General features: G+C 43.9%; 1 protein-coding gene across 1 annotated transcript; it reads right to left on the reverse strand.

Moving 5' to 3' along the window:
- Window positions 1–259: 259 nt before the first annotated feature.
- LOC146182277 (ribitol-5-phosphate transferase FKTN-like) lies at window positions 260–9030 on the reverse strand. The gene is made up of 8 exons (XM_084577345.1): window positions 8746–9030; window positions 8002–8037; window positions 7563–7748; window positions 6373–6671; window positions 4535–4791; window positions 2786–2919; window positions 2179–2303; window positions 260–682 (listed from the first exon to the last, which is right to left on the reverse strand). Exons 1-8 carry the CDS (start codon window positions 8839–8841, stop codon window positions 454–456), a joined length of 1362 nt encoding a protein of 453 aa, XP_084433471.1. The 5' UTR covers window positions 8842–9030; the 3' UTR covers window positions 260–453.
- Between the last annotated feature and the right edge of the window lie 1010 nt (window positions 9031–10040).

Genomic DNA, 10040 nt, shown 5'->3' on the forward strand with positions numbered 1-10040 from the left:
CCTTAGCAATTATAAGTGATGTACAAGCAACAGTGACTGTCAAAAGTAGTTTACTGTCTGCAAGGTAATGCAATGAATACACCATTGGCACACTACACCGAAAGAAATGTAGGCATGTAGTTCTGCCCAGTTATAAACCCTCCAATGGGTATTTTTGTCATTAAGTGACAAAGTTTGTGGAAGCCTTAACTGCCAAACATGTTACTCAAAATGTCAATAGCAACTCAGTGGTTCAATGAGGCAAAAACCAAAGCTGGCATTGCTGATATGATATTTTTATTTGTAAATTGCTCACCAGACTAGAGTTCTGCACAAGCATGCAGGAAAACGGTTTATTCATGCATACAAAGGCAAATGAATGTACATCAGAAATGCACTGTGTGCTTAACATGGCCCTCCTGGAACCAAACCATGGTGACAACAAACACTACGTCATCTGCAATCAAATCCACATCAAGATTCCGGAAGCGGGAACAGCTTGATGACATGAGCCCACTCTTCAACTGGCCACACACCATTTTCTTCTACATTGGGAGGGCTTGCTTTCCAATCCCATCTCTTTATTGGCTGGAACCAGTTGGAGCCATAGTTAGCTTCAATGTACTTCTGAGTCTCACATGGAATCCGCAATTTGATGTCCAGAAACTCTGTCCAACAGAGCTTGAATTTCGGGAATGAGTACCTAGACAGAAAGCCAACACGTCATCAATGCACTGCGGCAGAGAGATGATGCGGTGTGCACTCGTATTCTTCAATCACCAAAATTTTGCCACTATCATGACAGCAAAGGTTTAGTCAGCGTTGAAATTGAGTTCACATTGCAAGTCCAAAAGCACAACTCGCCCAGTACATGACAGATGACCGGCTACATATTTGTGAAAAAGCCACTCAATGGTTAATTAAGCTCAAGATTTGTGTAGAAAATTTTGGTGTTTGGACTAAACTGCTAATGTACACAGCAAAGTGCAAGAGCAAATAGGCTGTGTGAACCAAATTATGAATGTTATGCACTGCGGCAGAGAGATAATGCGGTGTGCACTCGTATTCTTCAATCACAAAAATTTTGCCACTATCATGACAGCAAAGGTTTAGTCAGCGTTGAAATTGAGTTCACATTGCAAGTCCAAAAGCATAACTCGCCCAGTACATGACAGATGACCGGCTACATATCTGTGAAAAAGCCACTCAAAAAGCTTCATCGCAAAGTCCCATCATGGTACTCGCTATATGAATCTGGCTGTAGACAAGAGGGCTAGCTATGATCTTGGTGGAAACGGTGTTTAAGAACTGTGCGCAAAAGCGTGGTCAAATATGTGAATGAATAATGCAATAAAATCTCGTTAATTAAGAAATTGGAATAATTGGAATTAGGAGCACGGTCCCGATCGGTGTCCATGTTAGTTTATGGCATCGCATGTTTGAAATTTGGACATTGGCGTGCTCGCTCTGGTTAATCGGACATGAGATCATAGCAAAGTACGACCCGCATGGCAAGTGATAACAGAGATAAGCCTCCTCGAACCTGAACTGCTTGCAACAGTGATGCATGTGCACTTCGTTTGTGTTATGGCAGACAAAGAGATGATAAGTTCTCCGTTTCTGAAATAAAGCTTCATCACAATGTTTTGGTTTTGCTTTACCCTAGCTTTATGTTATCCCGCAGCTGTGACTGGGCGCGCACGTCGGCCAGTCGCGTTGTTTTGTACGCTGCTTGTTGTGTTACTATTTTTACTTTTATTCTGTGATGGCGTCACGCTGTTCTAACACCTGTGCATATATCCATAGCTTGCATCCATATGCTGCCTCCAATACACCGAAGCTAGGCACTCATCACATGCAGTTTCATTATACTGCATGCTTCAACACGATGTTTCACTTTGGCTACTGTGCTGTGAAGCATCTTCAAAACATGACGGGGCTGTTTTGCATTCGTGCATCACATTGGGGAAAGGGCAGTGGAGGCCTTCACGATTCTGAAGCAATTCTTGAATGTTCCTTACAGCCTGCGTAAAACAAAACCACTTGATGAAACCAGGATAAACGAGAGTTTACTGTATAGAATAAGGTGATGACATTAACTGAGATTGAAAGGCTGTGTAGCTCAGCCAATGTGGGAATAGTTCTAAAATCATCATCATATGTGCCAGAAATAACAAGCCTGTGCACGACAACGCTTACTTGAACTTCTTTCCTGTCCTGGCTTGCGTCCCTCCATTCCAAATATGGTCATCCTCCTCGTAGAAGAAGAATATGTCCAACTTCACATCATGATCTCTGAAGGACAGCTCATAGCTGTCTTCAACCTAAACATACACAAAATGGAATGACTGCAGTTGGTCAACACGAGCTATGGCCATATTTTAAAGCGACAACTAACAAAAGTAATTTTTTCTCTTGAAGAGTATTGTGTATATGTCACTTTTATTGCTGTCCCAGTGCACAAAAATGTAATGCACATGATAGATATGATGGGCTGTTATATGCCTCAGTTTGCCTGAAAAAAACTTTACACTGGAATTAATATTTATCTACTGAGTTGCAAGATCAATGAGAGCATCTTTGAAATGTGATCGACAGTGTTAACCCTCCTGAAATAAAAAAAAAAAAAAAAAAATCCCTCATTAGGGGCGCCTGTGCACAGACCCTGTTTTCTAGTTTGGTTCTCCTGTCTCAGCCAAGAGAAATGTGAAAAGTAAGAAAAAAATAAGAAAGAAAGGTATCATCAAAAATCGTCACTTAAAAATGTACTCCTTGTAGTGCTGAGGCGGATAAAGGTGTACTGTACCTTTCCGAACAGATGTGTGAGGGGGATGTCATGAGTTGAAAACGCAGAAATAATCTCAGGCTTGTAGTCCTTGATGAAGATTCCAATGTCGACGTCAGTCGTGTAAGGAATAACATCACATTGCCTGAAGAAACCTGGTTAGATAAAAATAAAAAAACAAAGCTGTGCATGTCACAATGCTCTTCTACCGAGCAGCACCTTGCCAGACCCTGCTACTCTTCTCTGCTCGAGAAAAGCCACTCACTCAGACTGCATTACATTCAAAAACCAACCAAGAGCAAAAGTGCCACACAAAAGGAAAAATCATAAAATGGCTCAAAATGCGAGTGTACCATTCCATAAGCAACACTGCAGTCATCAAACATAACAAAGTATTACACTTCAAACGGGCGTTAGGTGTTAGTGTATGTAACATGTTTCGTCTTGGGATCAGAATTGTCATGTACCAAAAATATTCAAGCTTATATGTTTTTGTAGCTCCATTACCAATTGAAATAAGTGGCCGATACGACTAAGGTACAATTTCAGGCTATGTTCTTCTGGGCGTAATGAGTGTGCAGGCTTACATTGTGCATATTTTTGCAATGCATTTTATATATGCATTAAGTAAACATTATTTTTCTTCGCATTTCACATGTTTCTTTAATGTGTATCTCATCAAGGCACACTCTCTTAATATGTAGTTCTGCTTTGGACATGATGGGTCACTGTGAACATCTTGGTTAGCATGTACCTATCGTTGTGCAAGGCTCAAGAGGTCTCTCATACAGCACCTGATACAAAGGCACAAGCCTATATTATCATCATGAGCTACACAGTGCATAGCAGGGAAGCTTCATTGGCACTCCTAATACTGCATTACCAGGGTTGCCATCCTCTAGTAGGTTAACAAATCATTTAAATAAGCTGTTATCAGGTAAAAGGTACTACTGCTCTGTGTATTAGCCTGGATGCTAGCCTGTTCATCCTATATATACTGCAATGTCTTCAGAATTCAATATATATATATATTAAGGCGAAAGCCTCTAATGCCTCATCATTGTCGACAGAAGGCTGTCAGCAGAGGCTCCACACTTTCGAGAGTGGGAGTTAAAAATAAATTAATTAATAAGCTTTTTCTCTATCGGGAATCGAACCTCCATCCCTTGGATCCCCAGCCCAGTGCTGTACCAACTGCGCCACGCCCCGGACCGTGAAACCTCTTCATAATTCCTCTTGTCTACCGTAAGCATGATAGCGGGATTCTGCAAGTGACGGATGCTGCGCCTTTCCTTTTCTGTAAACGAATTATAGAATGCCGGTGAACTTTGATGCGTTCAATGAAATGCTGGTTGTGTTCGACAAGGGGCGCGCGATGTACTGTCACGAAAGGTCATGACGTCACCAGGCGATTCATGCATATACGAAGCTGACCCCGCCGAGTGTCCAATCCAGGCGTCCATGCGGCGCCTTTCATTTGTCGCTTCCTTGAACGCCGCACCACACAGCAAGCAGAAGCAGGCCCAGATGCCTAGGAGGCGATAGTAAAGCAGGCATTAGCGGCATTTGAAATTGATTTACAGTATAGAAAAAGCGCAGTATAAAGGAAGGGAGAAAGGTGGGAGTGAAGGAAGAGAGGGAGATAGAGGTGCCATAGTGCAGGGCTACGATCCACCGCGCTGTAATGGCTTTCGCCTCATCACACTTTAGCAGCTCAATGTGCCCTCTAGAATTTTTAATCACACTCTGCAACTGACTACAGGTGCTCACCAAGGCAGGTCCCACTGCTGATCCAGAAGGGCACACCGAGCTCTCCCAGCAGCTGCTTCACTTTGACAAGCAGCCGATGCACTTTGAGTCGAAAAAGCTCAGCTTCAGGGGTTTCGTCCCGACCATGGATTGCGTGGAAGAGACGAGCCCGCGTTGTGTTGCACTCAATGAAAGGCTGCTCATCAACAAATGTGTCAAACTGTGTCGGGGCGAAGGAGTGTGTGCCTCCTCCTAACTCGCACGGCAGGACTTCCACTCTGCAAAAAATAAGCAGCAGAAAAGCAGGCACGGTTGTTTAGGATGCCAGACTTGAACAGCTGATCAAGGACCGTTGACGAATGAGATGGTAAACAAACTTCCAAATATGTCCACGGCTAGCATATTTTGCCACAGCTTGCATTTCTTTTTTTTTTTTTTTTGCAGTGACAGTGTTACTCAGGTAACAGAACAGACCTTCAGCGTTTTTAGCTATGATGCCTAAATACTGAGGAGTGTGACAAAACTGGTGCTGTTGCTAAAAGCAGAGTTAAATGATCACATGCATTAAGACCCTTCTGAAAGTGTGAAGAAGATTTTCCAAACAAAAGCGGAAGTAAAGGTGCAAGGCTATCCCCAATTGTGCCTTCTGGGTTCTCAGTTTCTTCAGCATTGTACACACAATTCTGTCTAGTCAAACACCTGGTATTTGGTGTTTAACATTTTAACACGTGGGCTATGAGGAGGCCATAGTGGAGAGATGAAGATTAGTTAGCACACACTAGCATCAAGCAGCACATGAGCATTTTCAATTTTGCAATACCTTCCCTATAGGACAGAGATAAGTAGAACCTCGTTGATACATTCTCGGTTCATACGATTTCCCGCTTCATATGCTCAACATCTCGGGCAGTAAAAACATCTCCCATAGAGTTACGCTATTCTTCTCCCGGTTAATACATTGTCAGATAACACAATTTCCCAGTCACTATGTTCGAAATTTTGATAGTTTGTGGTTGTATAATATGTTTTGCGATCAACCGGGCATGTGCTAATGAGCGCTCACGACATTACAATCTGATCAGTGGCGCTCACCTGCCATAGTTGCTTTCCTGCAGTGCCTAGGTGCGAAGGGAAGAAGCAGCAAAGAAAGCCAACGAGCCTACATATGAGGAACCCATTCCCGCGGAAACACTACTTCATGAGGAGAAACGCGGTGGCTTCTTTGCGATACCTTATGGGCACAGGGATGAACCATTTGACAACAACAACTATGCGCTTGCATATGAGTGGGCCGGGCCTGGGGAAAGCAGCATGATCAAAAACGCGGCAAATATAAGTTACTGCGATGGCTTCTCCCCATATCACTGTTCCAACCGGGCGAAGCATCTGGAAACAACCAGGGAAGCAATCCCGGCAAGTCATTGCCTTCTATGAACCAGATTTGTTACTAAATCTCTTCCACGCTTCGGAGAGTGCAGATACAGGCTAAATTCTGCGAGAGCTAAAAAAGCAGCTGTGCATACTGGTAGTCTATAAATGCTAATCTACACTTTCATGTAATAAAAGTCTAAATTCTAAATGCCTTTGTAACTCATTCAGCAGTTCAGATCGTATGTTTACCGAGCTAATATGTTTTTTTCTTGCATTAAAAAAAAAAAGGTATCAACAAGGTTTTACTGTACAAGGTACCTTCCTACCCTGTATCTGGATTTCACATCAAGGAGTGCAGGAAATGAAGTGGGATTAAGTGAACCTTGCCAAAGTTGGCACTCTAGCTTCGCAGGCATGGCTACGACTACATTTGCAGCTAGCACGAGCTTAAAACATACTTTTAACACTACTGCACTTAAAATGCTCACTTGTCATAGGCACCGTCACTCCCGAGAAACTGTAGGCTACTGGCGGACTTGATGAGTCTGTTAAACGAGACATTCTCAGTCTTGTTGGCGTCCTCATCTAGTGCAGCTGCTGCATGCCACCAGAAGTTCCCAGGTCGCTCGTGGAAGACGACAACGTGAAGGGCATTTTGCTTCTGGGAGATGAGGTAGTGGGTGGGGATGTGCACCTCCAAGCCATGGGCCAGAACTTTTGGGTTTGGGACGCTCAACTTAGATGTGTGGTAGCCCGCATGAGACAGCAGGACCAGGAAGTCATGCTCCTGTCGGGGGACCATGAAGAGATGATACAATGCAAATAAGTCTTCACGCGAGAGTTACTGGGAACCAATTAAGATTGGCCTGAATCAATAGATTCGAGTATTCTAATAAAGAAAGAGCTGCTTTCAATGAAAAATGAAGCTTCTGTGAACTAGATGATCCCCACAAAAATTAAATGCCGAAATTGCCATCACCGTGTATTTTCCGAGCAAGCTGCAATGACATCAACACATTTTTTAAAATGAGGCCAAGCTACATCACCACTTCATTCGTAACAATGAAATCACTGGGTCCCTTTCAATATTGATCTCAAATTTACATCAAGAGGCATCAAAAAAATACAAACAAAATCCGACCTTACTTTCTCAGCAATAAGTGCGTCCTTTGGTGCCAAGCAAACATTACCATAGCCACAAAGTCAATAATTAGAAAGAAAAGGACAGAAAACATTTGTCAGCACTGTACCTAATAAGTTGGTCTTCTTGCTCAAGGTAACTGTAAAAATTGTCACCCTAATCACAAAGCGGCGCAAGGCAGTAAAATTTTTGTTCTCATCCTAATTATTATAGTTAATATCAATAGCAGTGACAGCAATCACCTTTGCTAAAGAGTGGTGTAGCAAGACAGATCAACTAAAGTTCTTTTGATGCAGCTTTTACAAATGCTGCACTTGTTCTGGGTAGTGAACTCAAGCTACAACATTTTATATGCTGTTGCTGCCCCATTTTTTGAATAACTCGTGCTGACTGCCATTGGATCTTGTCAACCCCGTTTTTGGCGTCACTTTGTACCTCTAATAACCACTTCTTTTCGTCGATTCCTGAATCAATAGCAAAGCTGAAACATGCATAGAAAACATGATGTGCAGGTAATAAAAGACAAATTCAGCTAACCTTCTGACTGGCAAACTGCCCCAGTGAGCCAAACTGTACGAAAGCATGCCCATGGGGTAGGTCAAAACAAGAGGGCCGCTCAGAAAGGGCAGGCTTGTCTGCAAGGCACTGCAGTATGCCCGCATCCAGAATGAACAGAGGGAAGTTGGTCTGGGCTGCTGCATCTGTTACGTCTCGGATCAGGTTCTGAAAAATTGTGCCAGTAACAATCAGGTGCATGAAATTAATTTGAAAATGGAGCTAGAGAGATCATCTGTTTTCATTGATATGCTTCAAATCCTGCTACACTGGTAATGTTTGTAATTTGCAACTTTCTCAGTGCAGTGCAAGGGACACGAAAGAAATGCATGAGCTCATAGTTTACAGCATAAAATTACGGAGGGCACGAACACCGTAGATGTCAAGTTCTAAAATATCTGCAAGCATAGAGCAGACTTACCCATGAAGGGCTGAAGTGCTGAACGGAGTCCTTTTCCTGCAAGATAGTTGGGAAGAACCGTACTGTATCACTGTGAGGTTTTTTTGCATGCACTACAGCATATAACAAAGGAAAAATGAGACCCAGGCCATAATATGCAGGCAAATCTGGCGAGAACGGCTAACCAAAGCATGCATACTTTAAGTGTGAGTGCAGTAAGGAGTGCATATACAAACTCTGCTCTAACAAGTACGGGAAAACTGTAGCTGTATGATGTCTTCCGGGTACCATAAGCGGTTGATACGATGTAAAAAGCAGCTGCTCTATAACTGAATAACCCTAAGACGACATCTCATGTTCAACCTGATTAGCTGCACATTATTACTACAAATGGTGTCTGGTTCTTTATGTGTGTGTGTGTTAACATAAACCACCAACTCCAGCTTCGTAGCCAATAGAATAACTATCTGAATACATGCTTTCCATAACCTCAATAGAACAAGGAGCGCAGTTTCTAGCTGTGCGGTTCAAACAAAACGTACGAAATTAATATTTTAGTGTACCTCATATGCAGCGCTGTTTTGCTGCAAGCCACTGTACCTACCTATCGAGGTGCCGAAAATTCGTGGCAAGTTAAATTTAGCGATGCAGTCTGTACCACATCTACATACATGCATTATTACGCTACCAGCAGGAAACAACGCTTCGCGTTGAAAGCTGGTGACGCGCGGCTCTCATTAGCAACTAGACCAGGGAAATTGTTACCTGCTTGAAGATGTACTGAAGGACAACAGATTGAACGGCGAGCAGGACAGCGCCGCAGGCAAGCAAGCAAACGAGTCTGAGAGCATTTCTTCGCATGCAGCACTTCGTTACCAGTAGGATGTGCTCGCGTCAAGAAATCTGAGCTTCACATCAGCTCCGCTCTTGGTTTTAAGCTGATTTGTATTCTAAGCGTCCGGAGCAATTAGTTGGCTTACTGGAAGCACAGACGTATGGCATTCATATCTCGTCGCCAACAAAACAAATCACAATCACGCGTTGGCTACACATGGAATCGAAGCGGATTGCGTTGGATGATATTGGATTAAACATAGTGACCGCGAAACGGAAACCAAAACCATTGCCAAACTCGCGGATTTGTTTTCTTTTTTTTTTTTACATCTGATGACGTCACAGCCCGCTACATTCAAATAATTCAAGCGCTGCCGTTAACACACGTCTTACGTGGCGGTAAAAGTACCTCGTCGCAGCTGCCGCGTAACATGTTTTCCACCTTTATCTCTCAAGAGTACCCACCAATGGCTGCCACCCAAGCGACGCAGACTCACGAACAGCGAGCTGAAGAGACGACCATTTTGCCCCATCAGCGTGAGCTGCGTACGTTCTAAGGAGAGCCCGAAGATGACTTTGAAGAATGGCTCCGAGATCACGAAAGATACAGCATATACAACCACCGGGACTCTGCCACACGTCTGTACAACGTTGTTTTAAGGCGAAAGCCTTTAGTGCCACATCGTTGTCGACAGAGGGTTGTCATGCAGAGATGTCACGCTTGAGAGCGAGACCGGGAATCGAACCTCCATCCCTTGGATCCCCAAGCCCAGCGCTTCACCAACTGCGCCACGCCCCGGATTCACAGGAAAGGAATTGCGCAGTATCTGTCACACTTGTTTTCTGTGGAAACCTGCACCGCGCCGTAAGGGAAGGGAGAAAGGTGAGAGTGAAAGCAGATAGAGAGAAGGAGGAGCCGTAGTGGAGGGCTACGGAGTAATTTCAACCATCTGGGGATCTTTAACGTGCGCTGACATCGCACAGCGCACGGACGCCTATTTGTTTCGCCTCCATCGAAACGCAGCCGCCGCGGTCGGGATCGAGCCCGTCTATCGGCTGCCGCCAGGAATATCCTTAAATGTTGCCGTCTGGTATGACGATAAAGCTGGTACGAGTTCCGGCTTACTCTGGCAGCAATTCCTGGAAAGAGAAGGCTGACGAATATTTCCGAAGTTTTATTGGCCGGGCGGTGAGTTCCTCGTCTCCCATTGCTCAAGGAAGGGCTT

This window comes from Amblyomma maculatum, chromosome 8 (assembly GCF_055883805.1).
Source record: "Amblyomma maculatum isolate TAMU_Amacu chromosome 8, ASM5588380v1, whole genome shotgun sequence".
NCBI lineage: Eukaryota > Metazoa > Arthropoda > Arachnida > Ixodida > Ixodidae > Amblyomma > Amblyomma maculatum.

Excerpts from the sequence above, each read along its gene's own strand:
- LOC146182277 (XM_084577345.1), bottom strand. The coding sequence starts at position 8,841 with ATGCGAAGAAATGCTCTCAGACTCGTTTGCTTGCTTGCCTGCGGCGCT. Across the intron at positions 4,792-6,372 it reads AGTGACGGTGCCTATGACAA|AGTGGAAGTCCTGCCGTGCG; the intron begins GTGAGCATTTTA and ends TATTTTTTGCAG. Across the intron at positions 2,304-2,785 it reads TCACACATCTGTTCGGAAAG|GTTGAAGACAGCTATGAGCT; the intron begins GTACAGTACACC and ends GTGTATGTTTAG.